A 24,627-nucleotide genomic window follows, 5' to 3' on the forward strand; every position below is an offset into this window, starting at 1 on the left:
ACGTCTCCCGACGCGTTTCTCTAGGCTTGGTCATCAGGGGAGAAGCCGTTACATAGTGTGCAAACCATCACACACCAGAGTGAAGGGGCGGAATAACCGCACGTGGATGGATGGCTTTAAATAAGACGCCTTATGGGATTCACATCCGGTGCGCCCTGTGGAGCGCATCGATAAACCGCAAGGTACAACTTCCGGTTTACAGGGCATAGTGTGTTGCGCAATCTTCCCACCCACTAGAGGCAGGCGTGAAGCGCACCGAGACACACAAGCGTCACCTCCGGCCGGAGTGAGATAGCAACGTCACTTCTGGTCAGGAAGAAGTATATAACATTGCGATGGATAAAAGGGGGGCATATATATATGAATGAAATGCCCATAGTGTACCAAAGAACAGACTTATTTTTACCCCTATAGGTAACAGGTAACGTGTTTTAACCTTCAAACAGGGGGGAATATAAAATCCTTTTAAATCCTACAACTTCAAAACATCAAGGAGGATATTATAATGAGGCATTGGTAGTTATGAATTGAAGCAGAAACACGAACATATACACTGAGAAAAACATAATCTCACCCCCCATATACATAAATTGTATTATTTTAGGAGGCATACAGTAGAAGTAGCATGTAAGAGCAGCCCGTTAAAAACAAAACTTCTGACTCTCCGATCACTGAACAGTGATCATATTTTATTCCATAAGCATAACCGTGGAGTTGGGGGCGCCATTTCTCATTTCCATCCTAGGGTTTCAACCCCCACTGGCGAGGTAGGGCCTTTATAGGGTATTTAATAGGGCTATTTAGCGACGCTTATGTCCCCCTCCCACTGAGTCTCCTATCAATCATATCTCCTATGAAACTGTTATTCTTATACACTTGTGACCAGAACATAAAGTCAACTTTCGTTTTTTTGAACTAAAAGTCATTTTCTCAGCATGCTGTTAGCCTCTATTGATTCAAGATTTATTTCATGAGAATTGAAACATGACTGTTCACCGGCTGTTACTTCATATTTGGTGATCAGAATATTGAATAAATTTAATGGAGTAAAGGATAAAATGTAACCTTATGCCTCCAATGAGCATGGAATAAAATATGATCACTGTTCAGTGATCGGAGGGTCAGAAGTTTTGTTTTTAACGGGCTGCTCTTACATGCTCTAGATGCTATCTCACTCCAGCCTGAAGTGACGCTTGCGTGACGCTTCACAGGGAAGATCGCGTGACACACTATGCCCTGTAAACCGGAAGTTGTACCTTGCACCGGATGTGATGTGAATCCCATAAGGCGTCTTATTTAAAGCCATCCATCCACGTGCGGTAATTCTGCCCCTTCACTCTGGTGTGTGATGGTTTGCACACACCTTATCACTATGTACCAGCTTCTCCCCTGATGACCAAGCCTAGAGAAACGCGTCGGGGATTAATTTGTGAGGGAGGTTTAGAATATGGTCGGGTGTAAATCCGATGAATGGGGTATTGTATGAACATTTGGAGGCCTCCCCTTATGAATATGGACACCCCTGGACCGATCTACCTCCTGCTGTGAAGGAAGGAACTACTTTTTGGGTGAGATTGTTCCTTTATATACCGAGGCATTAAGTTCTGATTTATTTTGTGTTGTCCTTTCTACTATAATCTGAATATGAATATGCAGTTTGTAATGCAATTGGTGAAGACGCCTAATGGTATTTTTTCTTTGGTGGTGTATATATATATTTTTGAAAAAGGTTTTTCCTTTTCTCTCCACCATGCTATATAGATTTGCAGCGCTCTGTGGGAGTGTTTATTAGTATGTGAAGTGTGTGTAGTTTTTTTTGGTATTTATGTTGGTATAATTAGGGTCCTCGTGACTTTTTATGGTTCATATTAAAAGTTATGTTTTAAACTTGTTTACAATTCTACCTTGCTATATACACTTTTGATTTGATTGGTGGATGATTTAAATTCATTGTCTTACTTTCAGGCTACCTGCCTGTTCTGCAAAAGGACGATCTCTCCCAACTCAGGCAGCGATTCTCTGCCTTCATTAGGCTCTTTCTCTTCCGTTCTGCTCTGTTGATGGGACGTCACTGCCGACGTCCGTCATTCTGATTGATACTCGGTTCCCCGCAGATAAGCAATGGTGAGCCAGCTCTCAATCAGCATGGTATCAGCAGTCACGAACTGTCGACAGAGCAGAGTGGAAGAGAAGGAGGAGCTATGTCGATGTAACATCACAGGAAACAGAAGAATCCCCAGCAGGAGCAGTTCGTGATCACTCTGAGCCAGAAGAGATCATTGCAGCGCTGTAAAGGCAGGTAGTTCGCATTCTTAGTCCCATAGACAAAAGACCCAATTTCCCACATAAACCCTTTAAAGAATAAATGGAATGGTGGCCAAGTATCTGACCTGCTGCTCCTTTTTGTAACAGGGATAAAAATGTGGGACCCAGCACTCAGACACACAACGATTAGCAAGTTATCACCTATTCTACAATTAGATGATAACTTGTTTTAACCACACAACCCCTTTAAGAGTGATTATATAAGAAAAAAATCTCTCTTCAACAATTCTTAACCCTGGATAATAAAGTTGTAGTCCAAAAAAGACCTACTTTATACTGTATGTTTCCTGCTGGGATAATGCCTTTAATGTTAGAAGAAGCATAAATCTGCTAGCACCAAAATCAATTGCAACATATAACTAACATTAGAGTAATGCATCTAAAACATATCATTTACATTACAAATACATAAATGTGTCCAAAATAGTCTATTTAATGATTAAGTGATATCTACGCATATGCAGTATTCTCAATACATGAGATATTACAACTTTAAAAAAAAAAAATCTTTTGCCGCTCTCTGCCCTTATTTCAGTATATGGAGGAAAAAGTGCACGGAGCCCAATTCAGTTACCTCTTTATTGAGAGTGAAGTTTTCCACCACATTTTTCTTAAGTGGAACATTTCCAAGATCGTAGCTTACGGTGAACAAATGGTCGTCCGCTGTCCCAATGTCCTCATCGTGCACAGACAGTTCCAGGATGTTCTGTGGATACCAGGAAATACTTATAGCTTTTGTTCTGGGCATAAACTTCTAATCCAAGCCTGTTGACTGAATGTAGCCATATACACTCATATTACAATGAGTAATTTACATCTCAGGAGCCTCAAAGGGGGTTCCCTCATCACCAGAAATGGATAAAATTGCAAAAATAACAAGCATCTTTGCAATTTACCTAGTTTTAAAAATCCTCTTTTCTCAAAAATGTAGGGATTCTTAATTTTACTGTTGCCTAGGTTACCATCCACAATAAAGTCTATCTGAAATGGCCAATTTCCTAGGTAAGAAGCGCAGCGATTACAAGCATTTTGCTACATAGCTTGCAAGCACTTCACTGAAACTCTGGATCTGACCAGAATTATTGCTCCTGCCCTACTCGGATGCTGCAGAGGCAAAACTGACTCTGCTTGCAACATGGTAGAATGCGTAGTTTGGACCAGCAGCACGACCATGCCATTACAATTCAGTAGGCCACACTTTAGGTTGTGTATGACTGTAAAATGTTTGTGACAACACTGTAGTGCACCACACTTCTACCCGCCCCAGCTACGACCGTTTTATCAGAGTTGGATGAAAATGTTGTGAAAAAGTTGTCAAATTTTAGCGCAGCCTTGGGTTGCTTTAAAATTTTGCAACTTTTCAAAGCTGGCATAACAACTTTAACAAATCAGGACCATAGTTTCTACTTAGAAGACTGCTTCTCCCCAGTCTCTGTAGCCACATGCCTACCATGGTTATGGGTAAATTTAGGTCTGTCTCTATACAGATACTATAACAAGCTATAATTTTAATGCTGTATAGGTACTATCCTCCCATATTAGTGTTCACATGGGTGTATAACACCACACAAAAGTGATTATAGAGGGCTCCCCCTTGACCTCTATAATTATTTTTAATACCGAGATAAACCTGAATGTATGGTTATGCAATTACCATACATGCAATTACCGTACGATACTATGATCTGGGATAAGGCACAAATTACAGAACGCTTGCATTTTTTGCAAAGGAACATGCAGGACTGTTGTGAATTCTGCTCTTGGGTTCCCTCCGGTGGTTGTTGATAGTAATGCAGTTGTCCCTGGGTTGCAATCCTGGGCAGGTGTCCCTGCTGATTGCAGCTCTGACTGGGATATTTAGGTGTGCAGGATTCATTAGCCCTTGCCAGTTGTCCATTGTTCTTGGAGGTTTTGCATCTCTGTCTGGTTCCTCCTGCCCTGCTGCCAAATCAACAAAGATAAGTGTCTGGTTTTTGTTTCTACAGCACACATGCTGTGTGCTTTACAATTCAGTGCTATTCATGGTTTTTTCTTGTCCAGCTTAGACTGTGTTTGGATATTTTCAGTCAAGTTGGATTCTCAGGAGAAGCAGATATACATTCCATGTCTTTAGTTAGATGTGGAATTTTTGTATTATCTGCTGTGGATATTTTTAGGGTTTTAATACTGACCGCTTAGTATTCTGTCCTATCCTTTCCTATTTAGCTAGCGTGGCCTCTTTTGCTAAATCCTGATTTCTGCCTGCATGTGTCTTTTCCTCTAATACTCACAGTCAATATTTGTGGGGGGCTGCCTATCCTTTGGGGTTCTGCTCTGAGGCAAGATAGAATTCCCATTTCCATCTATAGGGGTATTTAGTCCTCCGGCTGTGTCGAGGTGTCTAGGATGTGTTAGGTACACCCCACGGCTACTTCTAGTTGCGGTGTCAGTTTAGGGTTTGCGGTCAGTACAGGTTCCACCTACTCCTGAGAAAGTCCCATGCGGCTCCAAGGTCACCAGATCATAACACAGGACCACCAAATAAATGAACTGTGCAACCATCCTAACATATATATACAGTACCAAAAACAAAACCATAAACATAAAATCCCTAGCCTTATTGAGGAGCTAACTAAATAATACAAGCCCTGGCTACTCAGACACAGCTGAGCTAGTCCCAATTCGGTTACACAAGACCGCTATTGCAAATGGCGACCAGTGATACTTGCAGTTTGGTGCACGCGGCCTGCGCAGTCTTCTCAGTGAGATTCTGCTTTGTCTCTCTCCAGCTCCAATGTGATTTTCTGGATTTTATTTTTGATATTCTATCTCTCAATGTTAAAATTAATTTACCCGTAAAATTATAGACTGTTCATGTCTTTGTCAGTGGGCAAACTTACAAAATCAGCAAGGGATCAAATACTTATTTCCTTCATTGTATATATTATTATGAAAGGCAGGTAGACTAGGAATAAATCCTAGCAGTATAGGCCCTGATTAGATGTACCTTGATGGCCATGTGTTCACTGGTCAGTCAGCTGGGGAGTCTGAGCAGAGTGGATTGTTTTGGAGCTGGGGAGAGACAAGCCAGAATCTCTCTGAGAAGACTATGCAGGCTATGTGCTCCAAACTGCAAGTATCACTGGTTGCTACTGGCAATAGCGGTTTTGGGTGACCGAACTGGGACTAACTCAGCCGTGTCTGAGTAGCCAGGGCCTGTATTATTTTTTTATTCTTTGTTTTCGGTACTGTGCAACCAGAGGAAATATACCGTATATATTTTTCAATTTTTGATAAAAAAAATCAAAACTCTGTGGCTTCATGTTCCTAACGGCTACCAGAGAGCATGATCCCCTACTATATATATATATATATATATATATATATATATATATATATATATATACACAGTATATATGTACAAAGCCCACAGATGAGTTCGCACAGAGCCTTATTTCTGTAATGTATGGGATTCTTACCTTAATCTGGCTGTGGATTCTGAAGTAAAATGTTTCATCCCAAACGGGGTTTGCATTATTCCAAACTGTCCTGGTTCTCTTTCTACCTGACAAAGATGTTGGAAGTTGCAAGCATACATAGCAGTCCGGTTTGCTCACTGTGTACAAGTAGAGATTCCTTTCAGTAAGCTGAACATGTATATCACAGCACAACATAAGACATACAGTAAGTAAGGCCGAACGGCAAGGGACTGATAACTCCATTGGATAAATTCTTGCATCGAATGTTGAGATCCTGACTATATAGGCAGTTATTTTATTCTCACTCATCAAGGGTAGCCAGAGTGAACAAGGATTATTGCAAACACAACATTAAAAGTTATTCGAAACATCTAATGCCATCATCTACATACAAGATTGCTAATAAATTGTTGACTGGTGAGAGTCCGACTACCACCTCTACCAGTCACATAGGGAATGAATGGTAGGTGACACATGTGGCCACTGCTCCATTCTGACGAGGCACTTCAGAGAGTCATTCCAGAATTGACGTTTTTCAACCTTTTGCTGACATGCTGGCCCATAGAATGCAATGGGAAGATACATTCACTTATGTTTTTCATATATTTACCAAACTACAAATGTTGTAAAGTAAATCACCAAATTATCCCAATGGGCAATGAAACAGCAAAATACAAATTAGGTGAAAATCTACCTCACTTCCAATTAGAAGCCTATACATTACTCGGTACAGAATAATGGTATTTATCAGCCATGTAAGAAGATGCTCGTTTATTATGCATCTCAGATAAAGGAGAACATAGTTGCTTGTAAAGAGTTAATCTGCAAGACGAAAACATTACTGCTTGTAAAGGGTTAAATCGGCAAAAGATAAAATCACTTGATTGAAAAGAGGTAACCTGCAGAAGGAATCAGTTGTTTGTAAGAAGTTAATCTGCAAAAGAGTCTCTCACTACATGCTGCTGCAGGATTGACTTCAGTTTTTATTCCTAGCCTCCTCATTCTAATGTCCCATAATACACAAGAATTCATTTTAATCTTTTCTTACATAACTGCAATTTGCATGAAGTAAGATAACAGCACAAATATCTGCTGAGTTTCTGCAAACTCATATTTCCAAGTTCAGAAGAAGGAAGTCTCACACAGCTGTCAAAGGAGTGAGACAGTAAGGGTACCGTCACACAGTGCCATTTTGATCGCTACGACGGTACGATTCGTGACGTTCTAGCGATATCCATACGATATCGCAGTGTCTGACACGCAGCAGCGATCAGGGACCCTGCTGAGAATCGTACGTCGTAGCAGATCGTATGGAACTTTCTTTCGTCGCTGGATCTCCCGCTGTCATCGCTGGATCGTTGTGTGTGACAGCGATCCAGCGATGTGTTCGCTTGTAACCAGGGTAAACATCGGGTAACTAAGCGCAGGGCCGCGCTTAGTAACCCGATGTTTACCGTGGTTACCAGCGTAAACGTAAAAAAAACAAACAGTACATACTCACATTCCGGTGTCTGTCCTCCGGCGTCTCAGCTTCTCTGCACTGTGAGCGCCTGCCGGCCGGAAAGCGAGCACAGCGGTGACGCGGTGACGTCACCGCTGTGCTTTCCGGCTATGGTGCTTACACAGTGCAGAGAAGCAGAACGCCGGGGACAGACACCGGAATGTAAGTATGTACTGTTTGGTTTTTTTTACGTTTACGCTGGTAACCAGGGTAAACATCGGGTTACTAAGCGCAGCCCTGCGCTTAGTAACCCGATGTTTACCCTGGTTACCCGGGGACTTCGGCATCGCTCCAGCGCCGTGATTGCAACGTGTGACCGCAGTCTACGACGCTGGAGCGATAATCATACGATGCTACGACGTCACGAATCGTGCCGTCGTAGCGATGTAAATGGTACTGTGTGACGGTACCCTAAGAGTCTTTGCTTCTTAAAAGGCCAGAGATGTTATCACTAAGTTAAAAAGGATTTCTCTAATTTACTTAATTCAATGTAAATTTGTGAAAGGTTTTCTACTTTGGCCTCCTTTTACTTTATGACATTTGCTTTCTTTTCGTTATTCGCATTATTTCTTTGCTTTTTCTGTACTTTCTGGCACTGTGTACAAACAGATGTGTAGCACCCCTTTCTGAGCTAGGCATTTCATCTTTATAGCTTCCCATAGGCAGATGTCTGAACAGTTGCGTCTATGTTCTGCTCGGCTCTTATCTATGTTGAGGTTGGCTGACACATGGTAAGGTTTTAATACTAGAGACAGGACTGTCCCGATTGGGTACATCTTATCGCGGTGGGATGGATTTTACACTTTGATCAAAATAGTGCTAACTAAGTCCCCTAATGTTATTTACATGTACTAATACTATTTACATATTACTTACTACAAGGTATATGCTCAATTATTTTTTTCACTTTTCATTGGGTTTTGAAGCAAAACAATTACATTTAGGGAAAAAAAGTTTATATAATTTATATATATAAAAATTGAGCAGCAACCTGTAAGTCAGAAGAACATGATCTGACCCTCAGTACCTGTCCGAATAGACACCAATATTAACAGCAAGTTAGGCCAAAAATATATTTAAAACTTAACCTTTAAAAATATCCCAAACAATTAAAAAAAAGGGCTAAATAGCCACAATGCATAAATGGACAACTATACCATATTTATAAAGTACACCCGTCTCAGGGGGAGACCATTGTGTCTGGGATAGGGAGTGTCTGCCACAATGTGGGGATTTATCTAGGTGACATTATAAGACCATTCGTCAATACACTCCCTTCCTATGTCAGGAAAACAATGAATCTCCTCGGTAAACTTAAGGGTACCCCAATTGAATCAGAAACATTGCTTGCTAGCATTGATGTGGAGGCATTGTACTCCTCTATACCTCATGATGTGGATGTTGGGGCAGTCAAGAATTTCTTAAGTACCAGGGGATGCCAGTTTATTCGACATAATGACGAGGTGATAACTTTATTAGAGTTTGTTCTGGAAAATTTTTTTTTACCTTCGATGGTAGGACCTACCACCAGCTCAGGGGCACCGCCATGGGCAATCCATGTGCACCCAGTTATGCCAACCTGCTGCTGGGTTGGTGTGAGGGCACCATCTTTTTTCTGAGACTTTTAAGGAATGCACTAAATTCATAGACTTCTGGGCAAGATTTATCAATTATGTTTTCATCCTTTGGAGGGGCACAAAAGAAACTTTTAAGTCCTTCATTGATCTTCTTAATATCAACGAGGTTGGTCTAAGATTTACCTTTGAGATACAGAACAACACTTTACCATTTTTGGATATAGTCACCATGTCAAAAAAGGGGGACTCATTAGAAAAGGGCATTGAGACTTGAGATTCAAATGTAATTGTTCCAACCCAAAGGATTTCAAAATCAAATCTGATGATTTGAGAAAAAGATTTCTGGCTAGGGGCTACCCTGATCGGGTGTTGAGGGAGGCATATCATCATGCACAACAATAGATCACCATTTACAAACATTAGGCTACTTTCACACTAGCGTTGTGCACTGCACGTCGTGGCGCACTGACGCAAACTGTGAAAGCGCCGCACAATGGTGGCAGCGGATGCAGTTTTACAACGCATCCGCTGCCCCATTGTGATGTGCGGGGAGGCGGGGGCGGAGTTCTGGCCGCGCATGCGCGGTCGGAAAAGACGGTCACGACGCACAAAAAAAGTTACATGTAACTTTTTTTGTGTCGACGGTCCGACGCAACACGACTCAACCGTCGCACGACGGTTGCGACGTGTGGCAATGCGTCGCACTGCGTCGCTAATGCAAGTCAATGGAGAAAAAACGCATCCTGCAAGCAATTTTGCAGGATGCGTTTTTTCTACAGAACGACGCATAGCGACGTGCAGTGCACGACGCTAGTGTGAAAGTAGCCTTAGTGTTGGAAACACCTAGCTTTATTAAGGACACGAAATTTGTAGATGGAGTTTTTGAAAAATGTGTTTGGAAAGAAGGATACAGTTGGCTATCTTGTGACATAATAGTGCTTTATCCGTCTATACCTCATGATATAGCAATGAATAGTTTGTCATATCATCTAGAGAAATATAGTTCTTATGATGCAGCTACTAAAGACTTTTTGATATCAGCCACCTATTTCTTATTGAAACATATTTATTTTAGTTTTGACAATCGTTTTATTTTCCAGAAAACAGGAGTGAGCATGGGTGCTAAATTCTCTCCCATGTTAGCTAATTTGGTAATGGCAAGATGGGAGGAAATTTTTCTTTATAATGATGATAACCCACATAAGTCATATCGTCTGGTTTGGTAGATTCATAGACGACCTACTGTTTGTTTGGAAAGGTACACAATCACAAGCAGAAAATTTTGTGGATTATATTAACAGCAATAATTTTAATCTTAAATTCACTTATTATTATGATTGTAGTGCAATAAACTTTTTGGATTTAAAATTAACAGCGAACACTAGATGTACCAAAGTGTGTATTGCCCTGTATCGAAAACCGACTGCTAGTAACAGTATCTTAGCAGCTAGCTCTTGCCATCCACCGCACATTAAACGTAACATACCATATGGTGAGCTAATAAGAATTAAACGGAACTGTTCAGACTTGGTCAGGTTTGAATCAGAAAAAGAAAAGGTATGCAATAGACTATCTAATAGAGGATATCCTGATTGGACATTAAGTAAAGCGAAGGCACGTATAAAAAGAGTAGACAGGGATACTTTATTATATAAAGAGAGAAACAATCCAGATAATAATGCTTCATGTATTACCCTTACAACGGAATATAGTCCTCAATATAAAGACATAGTGGACATAATAAATAAATATTTACCCATATTAAATCAAGATAGTAAACTAAAAAATATTATTTCCAACAATATTCGGTACACAGCAAGGAAAGCACCCACATTAGGATCCATCCTATCACCCAGTCTATTTAAAGGACAAAACAACACTAAAAACAAAGGTAAAAAACATGGCTAAATTTAACGAGGTTTTTTTTTTAGATGTGGAGCACAACACTGTCTGGTATGTGGGTTTGTTAATAAAACAAACTCATTTCAATCATATCAAAATCAGAAACATTTTGACATTAGAGACGTCATAAATTGTAATGACACATATGTCATACTAGATGGTGGCCCGATTCTAACACATCAGGTATTCTAGAATATGTGTGTATATATGTACGTCGCGCTTAGCACAGCCGCGTAATATATAGCACAGCCACGTAGTATATAGCACAGCCACATAGTATATAGCAGCCACATAGTATATAGCACAGCCCACGTAACACAGACAGCCACATAGTATATAGCACAGCCACGTAGTATATAGCACAGCCCACATAATATATAGCACAGCCCATGCAGTATATAACACAGCCCACATAGTATATAACACAGCCCACGCAGTATATAACACTGCCCACGCAGTATATAACACAGTCCACGTAGTATATAGCACAGCCCATGAACACAGACAGCCACGTAGTATATAGCAGCCACGTAGTATATTACACAGCCCACATAATATATAACACAGCCCATGTAATATATAGCACAGCCCACGCAGTATGTAACACAGCCCACGCAGTATATAACACTGCCCACGCAGTATATAACAGTCCATGTAGTATATAGCACAGCCCACGTAACACGGCCACGGAGTATATAGCACAGCCACGTAGTATATAGCAGCCACGTAGTATATAACACAGCCCACATAATATATAACACAGCCCACGTAATATATAGCACAGCCCACGTAATATATAGCACAGCCCACGTAATATATAGCACAGCCCACGCAGTATATAACACAGGCCATGCAGTATATAACACAGCCCACGTAGTATATAGCAGCCACGTAGTATATAACACAGTCCACGTAATATATAGCACAACCCACGTAGTATATATCACAATCCACGGAGTATATAACACAGGCCACGTAGTATATAGCACATTTGAATGAAATACTAAATTATAGCTGCTTTTTGTAGGCACAATATGAATATACTACAGTATTCACCTGATTCCATCATTTATATCCCAAAGTCCTCCATCTCTCTTCCTCCCCCCTCCCTCCTTTCCCCCTCCCCCCTTTATGTAACCCTCCCCTGAATTATATGTAATATGTTTTGGTGGAAATGCTCTCTAATGGCCCTATGGTTATAAACTGGCTAGATGAAACAGATTTGTGAGGATACACTGTTACCCACTGCATTATGTAGTAACATTATGCTGAACTGCACTGTCAGGGAAATCCAAAGGTGAAGCTCCTTTTTATGACTCACTTCTATTAATGAGGGATGATGGGTAAAGGAGCCTTCTTTTACCAATGCATTTATAATTGATAGTTCCTAATTATATATTTATCAGTGTTGTGACATCTAATCCTTATCTGATACTCGGCTTCCATTTGATTGGATCTTAGGAGTAGTGGGATTTGGATATGTGGAATTTGTATGACTACCTGTACATTATGTGCACATTCTATTTCAAACCTCGTGCAGCTAGAACACCGGAAGGAACAGGACCTGCTGAAGCCTGTGTTCCATTGTGAACACTATGTGGTCCAAGAACTGGAATTTGCTCAAACGTTCCATTGCTGAGATGCAGGGACGGCCCTATGAGATGGAAGTGATGTAAGTGCTCCACTGCTGAGACACAGGGATGCGCAAATCAGAAAGAACAATGGATTTAATTGGTCCTGAGGGCACATCCAAGTGTAAACTCCACCCCCCACTATAAGGGTACCGTCACACAGTGCAATTTTGATCGCTACGACGGCACGATTCGTGACGTTCCAGCGATGCATTTACGATATCGCTGTGTCTGACACGCTACTGCGATCCGGATCCCCGCTGAGAATCGTACGTCGTAGCAGATCGTTTGAAACTTTCTTTCGTCGTCTAGTGTCCCGCTGTGGCGGCATGATTGCATCGTGTGACACAGGTTGTATACGATGTGCGCACAGTAACCAACGGCTTCTACATCGCAAATACGTCATTAAATTATCGTTCCAGCGCCGTGTATTGCAACGTGTGACCGCAGTATACGACGCTGGAGCGATACTTATACGACGCTGCAACGTCACGAATCGTGCCGTCGTAGCGATGAAAATGGCACTGTGTGACGGTACCCTAACAGAGATCACATCAGACGCTGTGAGTTATGAGGATCTGTTAAAAGGACAGCAGACTGATTGAATGGTGAGACCTTTTTTTCCCTGACAGGGGCGCTGTCATGACTGGTCAGCTTTTATGAGGCTTTACCTGCCACTCCAGGGGGCTTTTAAAGGGTATTGCTATAAAAAAAAACAAAAAAAAAACATTGCTATAAAAATAAAAAAAAACCCTTGATAAACCCCCCGAACGGAGGGAGAAACGCATTGGGCAAGCTACATAACCCTATGGGTAATTTAGTTATAGGTCCATACTAGGGTACCGCCCTTGTTAGGGTGGCAGCAATGCAGGGGCATGACACTGAGTGGTAAAACAAAAAAATACACCCCCTTCTTTTCTTTTTTGTCTATTTCCCATTGTCTGACGTAGAAGGGAAAAAGGATCCTTTATTCCTGTGTGAAGCTGACATGTTTACATTTGGGATGAAGGGGGCTCTAATTTGGGGAGATCATACCAGTTTTTGAGCACAGTTGGTTTTGAGTACTTGCATTTTCTAAATATGGTATACTTGTCCATTTATGCATTGTGGCTATTTAGCCCCTTTTTTTAAATAATTTTTGGGATATTATTAAAGGTTACGTTTTAAATATATTTCTGGCCTACCCTGCTGTTAATATTTATATACATAAAACAAGAACGACTAGAATATGGCATAGGAGTAAACGCAAAACCTAATCTGATTCCTCTGGGTAAAAATTTCTTCTACAAAAATCAGATATGTTATATACATAACTAACTATAATAATAAGGAGAATTTAAAAAGTCTAGACAAAGTTACGCAAACATTAGATGTCTCTACACCTCACTATCCACATAGAAAATCTATTTGCTTAACTCCTTAACCCCCAAAGGTGGTTTACATGTTAATGACCAGGCCAATTTTTACAATTCTGACCACTGTCCCTTTAACTCTGGAACGCTTGCATGGATCCTGGTGATTCTGACATTGTTTCCTGGTGACATATTGTACTTCATGTTAGTGGTAAAATTTCCTTGACATTACTTGCGTTTATTTGTGAAAAAAAACTGGAAATTTGGCGAAAATTTTGAAAATTTCACAATTTTCCAACTTTGAATTTTCATGCCCTTAAATCACAGAGGTATGTCACACAAAATACTTAATAAGTAACATTTTCCACATGTCTACTTTACATCAGCACAATTTTGGAACCAAATTTTTTTTTTGTTAGGGAGTTATAAGGGTTAAAAGTTGACCAGCAATTTCTCATTTTTACAACACCATGTTTTTTTAGGGACCACATCACATTTGAAGTCACTTTGAGGGGTCTATATAATAGAAAATACCCAAGTGTGACAACATTCTAAAAACTGCACCCCTCAAGGTGCTCAAAACCGCATTCAAGTAGTTTATGAACCCTTCAGGTGTTTCACAGGAATTTTTGGAATGTTTAAAAAAATGAACATTTAACTTTTTTTCACAAAATTTTTACTTCAGATCCAATTTGTTTTATTTTACCAAGGGTAACAGGAGAAATTGGACCCCAAAAGTTGTTGAACCATTTGTCCTGAGTGCGCAGATACCCCTTATGTGGGGGGAACCACTGTTTGGGCGCATGGCAGAGCTCGAAAAGGAAGGAGCGCCGTGTGACTTTCCAATGCAAAATTGGATTTAATTGAGATAGGACGCCATTTCGCGTTTGGAGAGCCCCTGATGTGCCTAAACAGTAGAAACCCCCTACAAGTGACACCATTTTGGAAAGTAGACCCCCTAAGGAACTTATCTAGATCTATGGTGAGCACTTTGACCCACCAAGTGCTTCACAGAAGTTTATAATGTAGAGCCGTAAAAATAAAAAAATCATATTTTTTCACAAAAATGATATTTTTGCCCCCAATTTTTTATTTTCCCATGGGTAACATAAGAAATTGAACACCAAAAGTTGTTGTGCAATTTGTCCTGAGTATGCTGATACCCCATATGTGGGGGTAATCCACTGTTTGGGCGCATGGCAGAACTCGGAAGGGAAGGAGCGCCGTTTGACTTTTCAATGCAAAATTGACTGGAATTGAGATGGGACACCATGTCGCGGTTGGAGAGCCCCTGATTTGCCTAAACAGTGGAAACCCCCCAAAAGTGACATCATTTTGGAAAGTACACCCCCTAAGGAACTTATCTAGATCTGTTGTGAGAAGTTTGAACCCCCAAAGTGTTTCACTACAGTTTATAACGCGTCGTGAAAATAAAAAATCTTTTTTTCCTCACAAAAAATGATTTTTTAGCCCCCAGTTTTGTATTTTCCCAAGGGTAACATGAGAAATTGGACCCCAAAAGATATCCAATTTGTCATGAGTACGCTGATACCCCATATGTGGGGTGGAACCACCGTTTGGGCGCATGGCAGAGCTCGGAAGGGAAGGAGTGCCGTTTGGAATGCAGACATAGATGGAATGGTCTGTGGGTGTCACGTTGCGTTTGCAGAGCCCCTGATGTGCTTAAACAGTAGAAACCCCCCACAAGTGATTCCATATTGGAAACTAGACCCCCCCAAGGAACTTATCTAGATGTGTAGTGAGAACTTTGAACCCCCAAGTGTTTCACTACAGTTTATAACGCAGAGCTGTAAAAATAAAAAATCTTTTTTTCCCACAAAAATTATTTTAGCCCCCAAATTTTTATTTTTCCAAGGGTAACATGAGAAATTGGACCCCAAAAGTTGTTGTCCAATTTGTCCTGAGTACGCTGATACCCCATATGTTGGGGTAAACCCCTGTTTGGGCGTATGGGAAAGCTCGGAAGGGAAGGAGCACTGTTTTACTTTTTCAACGCAGAATTGGCTAGAATTGAGATCAGACGCCATGTCGCATTTGGAGAGCCCCTGATTTGCCTAAACAGTGGAAACCCCCCAATTCTATCTCCAAACCCCAACACACCCCTAACCCTAATCCCATCCCTAATCATAACCCTAACCACACCCCTAACCTGAACACGCCTCTAACCCTAATCCCAACTCTAACCACACCCCTAACCCCAACACACCCCTATCCCTAATCCCAACCCTAATCCCAATCATAACCCTAACCACACCCCTAACCCTGACACACCCCTAATCTTAACCGTAAATGTAATCCTAACCCTAACTTTAGCCCCAACCCTAACCCTAACTTTAGCCCTAACCCTAACGTTAGCCCTATACCTAATGGGAAAATAAAAATAAATACATTTTTTTATTTTATTATTTATCCCTAACTAAGGCGATGATAAAGGGGGGTTCGATTTACTATTTATTGCGGGTTTTTATGTTTGGCAGCTGTCACACACTATAAGACGCTTTTTATTGCAAAAAATAGTTTTTGTGTTACCACATTTTGAGAGCTATAATTTTTCCATATTTTGGTCCACAGACATACCAGCGATACATTACAGCGATACCTCATTTATATCATTTTTTATGTTTTGGCGCTTTTATACAATAAAAACTTTTATAGAAAAAATAATTATTTTTGCATCGCTTTATTCTGAGGGTTATAATTTTTTTTATTTTTTCGCTGATGACGCTGTATGGCGGCGCGATTTTTGCGGGACAAGATGACGTTTTCAGCGGTACCATGCTTATTTATATCCGTTGTTTTAATTGCGTGTTATTCCACTTTTTGTTTGGTGGTATAATGATAAAGCATTGTTTTTTGCCTTTTTTTTATTTTTATTTTTTACGGTGTTCACTGAAGGGGTTAACTAGTGGAACAGTTTTATAGGTCGGGTCGTTACGGATGTGGCGATACTAAATATGAGTACTTTTATTGTTTTTTTTATTATTTACATAAAGAAATTTATTTATTGGAACAATATATATATATATATATATTTATTTATTTAGGATATATATATTTTTTTTACAGATGTTAATATATATATATTTTTTTACTTTGTCCCAGGGTGGGACATCATTCTATAGTGTCAGATCGCTGATCTGACACTTTGCAAAGCACTGTGTCTGACAGGCAGTGTAGGAGGCTTGCCGGCGCCTGCTGTGAGCAGGCACTCGCAAGCCACCTCCCTGCAGGACCCCCGCAGCCATCTTGGATTCGGAGCCTGCAGGGAGGAGGACGCCCCCTTCCTGCGCGATGCTTCCTTATGCTGCCGGAATACTGCAATCATGTTTGATCACAGTGTTCCGGGGGTTAAAGTGCCGGGAGTGGTCCGTGACCACTCCTGGCACATAGTGCCGGATGTCAGCTGTAATAATCAGCCGGCCGCGATCAGCCACGCTCCCCCTGTAAGCGCGGCTGATCGCCTTTGATGTACTACCCTGGGAATTAAGTCCCAGGTCACCTCAACGGGACAGTATGTCAGATGTCAGAAAGGGGTTAATATATAATTCACTAGACAGAAGCGCGATGCTATCGCATCGGGAGGGCGGTAATGTCACGATGGGGGCAGGCTTTGCAGCATTGAGAATCTCTCCCCCCCATGTGCTCACCCACCTCCAACCTCCCCACCCTCCGCTGCCATCTCTGTGCAGACAGATAGCGGCGGTCACATTAAAACTGGGCATGCACTCCTCCTGTACAAAGATGACGGCAGTCAGTGAATCATTCGGCTGATCCTGGTGGCAGCGTGTTCGTGACAGTGTTCCGCTGGTGGTACCGCGCAAGAGGCTGCTTACGGCGTATACAGTGTGTGTGTGTTTGGTGCGTATACAGTGTGTGTGTGTGTGGTGCGTATGGCATATACAGTGTGTGTTTGTGGGTGTGGTGCGTATGGCGTATACATTGTGTGAGTGTGTGTGTGTGTGTGTGATGTGACGGTGTTCCGCTGGGGATACCGCGCAAGAGGCTGGTACCACCAGCAGTTTCCATATTGAGACACCCATTATTTGAGTGTCCCAATATGGAGGTCGGTGAACTTCCGCCGCTTGGAATTCTGGGATCCTTGGAATTCTGTGATGTTGAAAACCGACCACTGTTGTGTTAATTTTAAAAGTAATGTAATATGCTTTTCCATAATTTCTGGATATGCATGCACCCCCACAAGTGATGTAGAATATCTGTATTAGCTGAACCACACTTGGAGCATGAATAGGTAGTCCCAGCAGACATCTTTGATTGTATGTGAGGGCTTATATTTGCCCTGTAGAATATCAGTAAGCCATGTCAGTGTAGCTATTATAAGGGATCGTTTTCTTTTGAGTCAGAGTGGCTTTTAGAAAATCTTTTGTTTCAAACCCTGATATATCCTCTCTCCACTTGCCTGGACCCTTCAATTTCCCTTCCTAAGAACCTCACATCCTTATTATTGAGTAGATTTTGCTTGTGGGTGAAATTTGGGATAAAATTCCTTTAATAAAAGTATCTAGATGCCTACCTAATTTGGGTTCTGAACTCTTCATGCTATCCACTTGCGCCAGGCTATGCGCCTGTAGAAAGATAAAGGGTTTACCCACAAGCGCTGGAAACCTTTGTACGCCCTGTCGAAAGTGAGCAGCTAAAAGTCGTCATTCATTAAATTATGTGAAAGATTTCTAACCTGAATTTATGACTGACTAGAACATTCATGTTTCGGTGAAGGATATGCCATAATGTCTAATAGGTCTGGTTTCCACCTCTTGATATCTGATCTCAGCTATTTACAGAACTCCCAAAGAAGTGAATGGAGAGAGCTGTTCATGCTCAGCCACCCTCCATCCACGGCATCCAAAATTATCTTTTTTTTTAAAGCAGTAGTTGCTTTCGGAATCGCTTCTTTTCTTTGGAGTTTTGTAAATCTGAAGGTTTTTTTTAGATTTTTCTTGTTGTTTCCTGTCCTTTTTTTGTGCCTTTTTTTCTCTAGCTATTTTTATGGTCATTATTTAGTTATTTATTTAAATTCCATTTAAACAATTAAGACAATGCTTTGCAGATTTTCTTTTCTAAAGCAAAAACTATGAGAAAACTCTCAAAAACATTTCCGGGCATTTTCATGATATATTTTTAACCTTCCTTTAGCTGACACCCTGCAGCAACGCCCACGATCGGTGTATTGTGGGCGTTTAAACCCTCTGATGCCACTGTCAATAGTGACAGCGACATCAAGGAGATCGCACACAGGGAGGGGGCACCCTGAATGCTCCCATAAGAACAACGTGATGCGATCATGTTGTTCTGATAATCTCCATGGAGACCCCTGGCCCCAATCTGGCCGCGGGGACCTTCAGGGTCCTGCAGGGAAGGTGGCTTGTGAGTGCCTGCTCACAGCAGGACCTGAAACATCTCCTTCCCTGCCTGTCAGACACTGATCTGATGCCCTGAAGTGCACAAGGAATACAGAGCATGACATCCTGGGACAATGTAAAAAAGTTTTAAAAAAATTATTAAAAAGTGTAAAAATATTTGTTAAAAAACCCAAATAAAGAACAAAAAGAAATTTATTTTTTTTTACAATAAATACATTTATTTAAAAAAAACTGTCCCACTAGTTAACCCCTTCAGTGAACACAGTAAAAAACTAAAATAAAAAACGAGGCAAAAAAAAATGCTTTGTCATCATATTGCCGAACAAAAAGTGCAATAAAAAAAGAGAAAGGGAAATAAAAATAGAACTGCTGAAAATGTAATTTTGCCCCATAAAAATCAAGCCACCATACAGCTCCATCAGCAGAAAAATAAAAAAAGTTATAGCTCTCAGAACAAAGCGATGCAAAAATAATAATTTTTTCTATAAAATAGTTTATATTGTGTAAAAGTGTCAAAACATATAAAATATAAATGGGGTATTGCTGTAGGTCGTATGGACCTGAAGAATAAAACTGCCTTATCAAATTTACCACAAGCAGAACATTAAAAAAAAAAAAAAAATCCTGACTTGCTGGTTTTTGCTCATTCTCCCTCCCAAAAATCAGAATAGAAAGCGATCAAAAAAAGTCATGTGTCCGAAAATGGTACCAATAAACGTGTCAAATCGTTCTCCAAAAAAACAAGCCATAACATGACTGTTGGCTGAAATATGGAAAAATTATAGCTATCAAAATATTGGGATGCATTTTTGCAATAAAAGGCTTCTTTTAGTGTGTGACAGCAGTCAAACATAAAAACCCAATATAAATCTGGTATCGCTGTAATCGCACCGACCCAAAGAATAAAGTCGCCTAACCAATTCTTCCCCTGCTGCTGATTTCTTCATTCTGCGTCACAAAGATCGCAGTAAGGCTCAGCACACATTTATCCTGCTCTCTGCGCTGAGCTCTTACACCGGGGTTTCCGTGTAAATCTATGAAATACGTGATTCAGACGGAACCTCTGGTAGAAGATTCCCTATAATGAGGCAGATGGAGGCACTGTGGATGCCATAGGACCTGTGATCCAGTGGTGTCCATCTTTTTTGGATTGCATAAAAGTGACGTCGGCCACAGTTTTGTGCACTCCTGTAAAGAAGGACAAGGCTGAACAGATGCCAGACTGAGTCCAGAGTAAATGTGCTGCCACATTATAGTGAATGGATCCCTCGGGGGTTTCATCTGAATCACAACACTCAGAGATTTAGATGTAAATCACAAAGTAAGTGGTCAGCGTAGAGCGCCGGATAAATGTGATCCCAAACGTTATTCGTGATTCCACGTTACTAGTAGTACAAAGGCTCTAGAAAAGCGAAAAGGCTCCTCAACCCTCCCAAAGAAATTCAGCAAATTCTCCGCTCCCAAATCCAAATGCCCCCTCCCCTTCTGAGCCCCAGTGTGCCTAAACAACATTTAGCACCCACATGTTTGTCATTTCTGTAGTGATGAGAGCCCGCCTAATTTACAGGTGTGTGTGTCTCCAGAAGCATGAGCTGGGCATAATGCTCTGGTCACTACAATGGCAGTTTGAAATTTTCACTCACCAACATCCATTACTGCTTGTTTCTGGAAAACACCCAAGGAGTCAAAATGATTACTAAACCTGTAGATAAATTCCCCAAAGGGTATAATTTCCAAAATGAGGTCACGTGAGGGGGAATTCTGCTTTTCTAGCACTTAGGGACTCTGTATATGGGGTCATCAAACTATTCTAGGAAAATCTGCGCTCCAGGATGCAAATAGCGCTCCGTCTCTCCCGAGTCTCTCCGTATGGCTAAGTAGTACTGTTCAGCTACATATGGGGTATTTCTACATTCAGCAGAAATTGTGGGACAAATTTTGGTGCCATTTTTGCCATTTTCCCAGTATGAAAATGTAAAATTTGGGGCCAGCACACAATTTTGGTGGTAAAAATGTAAATTATTTTTTTATTCACTGCTCAATGGTATAAAATTCTGTGACACACCTGTGGTGTCAAGATGATCACTGCACCCCTGAATTAATTAATTGAGAAGTTTACTTTGTAAAATGGGGTCACTTTAGGGGTGGTTCTGCTATTCTGGCATCTGAGGGGCTCTGCCAATGTGACATGGCACAAATCATATAGAAATTGCCCTAACATAAAAACGTATTGTATTGTTTAAAAACAAGGCAAACTGCCAAAACCCAACCAAAACACAAAAAAGTGCTCAAACAAAAAATACCCAAACACTAAGGGCAATATAAACTAGATAACCCTAGCACAAGCCACTAGATGCGCCCCTGCCTGACTGCGGAGGTTGACGCCCTAGGGGGGAGCGTTATGGCGCCCCCGCTCCACGATGACTAGCCCTAGTGGCCCTACTACACCCTACCGCCGCTAGTGAGAGCCTCTACCCATAAGCTAGAGGATCCTCTATCACTAATACATAGGACTTGCCTGTGCTAGGGAAAAGCTATATCCCCAATATTAAAAACCTTGTATGAACACACGGCAATTGTTGGGGACACCATATATAACCACACTATAGGAGATCACTTAGATATATAAGCCTGAGTACCCTATGTATTCACTGTTGTGCAGAATATATACCAATTAAATTGATTAGATGCGTCATTCATTTAGATCTCTTGCAACAACAGCAAATCCGGTGTTTATATCATGCTTTGCATCAACACCATAAAAAATAGGATATATAGATACTCATCTCCCGATTTCAGCGGTGGCTCCCCATATGCCCTTATACTTTAATGCCTCTACGCGTTTCGCCCATTCCGGCTCATCAGGAGGCCCGATGTGAAAATGATACGTGTCATATCTGATGGTAAGCAATCTGCCGATAGAAAAGTACCTGCTTTTGTAATCACCGCCAACCGTATCCTGTAGAGGACCCCTCCTTCCCATTTCCTGTGGCGTTCTGGGCAATCAACTGCGCATGTCCGCTCCGGGACACAGACAAAGTCACTGCGCATGCCTAACCTGGACCGCACATCACCAGTAAGGGGCCGCCCTCTGATGACGCCGATACACGGCCACTTCCGCTTTCAGGGTTTAACTGCATATCAAGCGCGCCTGATGGAACATACTACGCGCGTCCCCCACACAGCAGATTGCCTCGGCAATGGTGCATAACAGGAAGCGGGCAAGTATGACAGAATAAAGCGCACTGCGCATGTCACTTCTTCAATGTGTTACCCTGACAACGATACCCAGCACGGAGCAGCTGCTGATGACCCACCATTCACAATCCCGTGGATTCCCAAATAGCACACAGATATTCAACTATATTAAGCTCAGTAAGACTAATACCAGACATTCCTTCAATATTTTTTAGGCAAAATATACTGCCTGATCACTACTATAGCTGCAGCTCTCATTATATACATCAAACCCCACCATAAGGGCAGCAGTGTAATTCCAGCGGCACTGTATATAGAGCCTACGCCTGGCTCATACTCAGGGCCGGACTGGCCATAGGGCACTTCTGGCAAATGCCAGAAGGGCCGGTGCCAGTGGTGGGCCGCTCAATCCGCCGCCCCCGCCGTCGCATTCAACTATACCGGCGTATAGACGCCGGTACAGTTGAATGCAATGATGGAGGAGAGAGCGTCTACAGACGCTCCTCTCCCATCATTCCCCGCTCTGCCTCTGACACTGCGGGTGCGCGATGACGTCATATCATCGCGCACCTGCTGTGTCCCGGGCAGACTGCAGCTGCTGAGACAGGAGCAGGAACCAGGAAGCAACGCTGGGCACGAGGAGAGGTGAGGAGAGTTTTTTTTTTTTTCTGGACTGTGGGGCCATTCTCGGAGGAGGTGAGGGGAGGAAGAGAAGAGATGTGGGCTGTATATAGTTCTCTGTGGGCTGTGCTCTGTGCTGTATACTGCTGTGGGCTGTATATAGTTCTCTGTGGGCTGTGCTCTGTGCTGTATACTGCTGTGGGCTGTATATAGTTCTCTGTGGGCTGTGCTCTGTGCTGTATACTGCTGTGGGCTGTATATAGTTCTCTGTGGGCTGTGCTCTGTGCTGTATACTACTGTGGGCTGTATATAGTTCTCTGTGGGCTGTGCTCTGTGCTGTATACTGCTGTGGGCTGTATATAGTTCTCTGTGGGCTGTGCTCTGTGCTGTATACTACTGTGGGCTGTATATAGCTCGCTGTGCTCTGTGCTGTATACTGCTGTGTGCTCTGTGCTATATATAGCTCTCTGTGGGCTGTGCTCTGTGCTGTATACTACTGTGTGCTCTGTGCTATATATAGTTCTCTGTGGGCTGTGCTCTGTGCTGTATACTGCTGTGGGCTGTATATAGTTCTCTGTGGGCTGTGCTCTGTGCTGTATACTGCTGTGGGCTGTATATAGTTCTCTGTGGGCTGTGCTCTGTGCTGTATACTACTGTGGGCTGTATATAGCTCTCTGTGGGCTGTGCTCTGTGCTGTATACTACTGTGGGCTGTATATAGTTCTCTGTGGGCTGTGCTCTGTGCTGTATACTGCTGTGGGCTGTATATAGTTCTCTGTGGGCTGTGCTCTGTGCTGTATACTACTGTGGGCTGTATATAGCTCGCTGTGCTCTGTGCTGTATACTGCTGTGTGCTCTGTGCTATATATAGCTCTCTGTGGGCTGTGCTCTGTGCTGTATACTACTGTGTGCTCTGTGCTATATATAGTTCTCTGTGGGCTGTGCTCTGTGCTGTATACTGCTGTGGGCTGTATATAGTTCTCTGTGGGCTGTGCTCTGTGCTGTATACTGCTGTGGGCTGTATATAGTTCTCTGTGGGCTGTGCTCTGTGCTGTATACTACTGTGGGCTGTATATAGCTCTCTGTGGGCTGTGCTCTGTGCTGTATACTGCTGTGGGCTGTATATAGTTCTCTGTGGGCTGTGCTCTGTGCTGTATACTACTGTGGGCTGTATATAGTTATCTGTGGGCTGTGCTCTGTGCTGTATGCTACTGTGGGCTGTATATAGTTCTCTGTGGGCTGTGCTCTGTGCTGTATATAGTTCTCTGTGGGCTGTGCTCTGTGCTGTATACTACTGTGGGCTGTATATAGTTATCTGTGGGCTGTGCTCTGTGCTGTATGCTACTGTGGGCTGTATATAGTTCTCTGTGGGCTGTGCTCTGTGCTGTATATAGTTCTCTGTGGGCTGTGCTCTGTGCTGTATACTACTGTGGGCTGTATATAGTTATCTGTGGGCTGTGCTCTGTGCTGTATGCTACTGTGGGCTGTATATAGTTCTCTGTGGGCTGTGCTCTGTGCTGTATATAGTTCTCTGTGGGCTGTGCTCTGTGCTGTATACTACTGTGGGCTGTATATAGTTATCTGTGGGCTGTGCTCTGTGCTATATACTACTGTGTGCTGTATATAGTTCTCTGTGGGCTGTGCTGTATATAGTACTCTGTGGG

The 24,627-nt window shown here is 42.0% G+C and overlaps 1 protein-coding gene across 2 annotated transcripts in view; it reads right to left on the reverse strand.

Annotated features, from left to right (window-relative positions):
• Positions 1-24,627, reverse strand: part of LOC143773991 (cytosolic phospholipase A2 delta-like) — a 91,211-nt gene that overhangs the window by 26,265 nt on the left and 40,319 nt on the right. For both annotated transcript variants that reach the window (XM_077261295.1, XM_077261289.1), the window contains exons 3-4: positions 5,784-5,920; positions 2,900-3,031 (exon numbers count right to left, since the gene is read on the reverse strand). In XM_077261295.1, coding sequence (XP_077117410.1) covers positions 2,900-3,031; positions 5,784-5,920 — 269 coding nt within the window. The remainder of the gene's footprint in view (positions 1-2,899; positions 3,032-5,783; positions 5,921-24,627) is intronic.

The sequence above is a fragment of the Ranitomeya variabilis genome, chromosome 1 (assembly GCF_051348905.1).
Source record: "Ranitomeya variabilis isolate aRanVar5 chromosome 1, aRanVar5.hap1, whole genome shotgun sequence".
Classification (NCBI taxonomy): Eukaryota; Metazoa; Chordata; class Amphibia; order Anura; family Dendrobatidae; genus Ranitomeya; species Ranitomeya variabilis.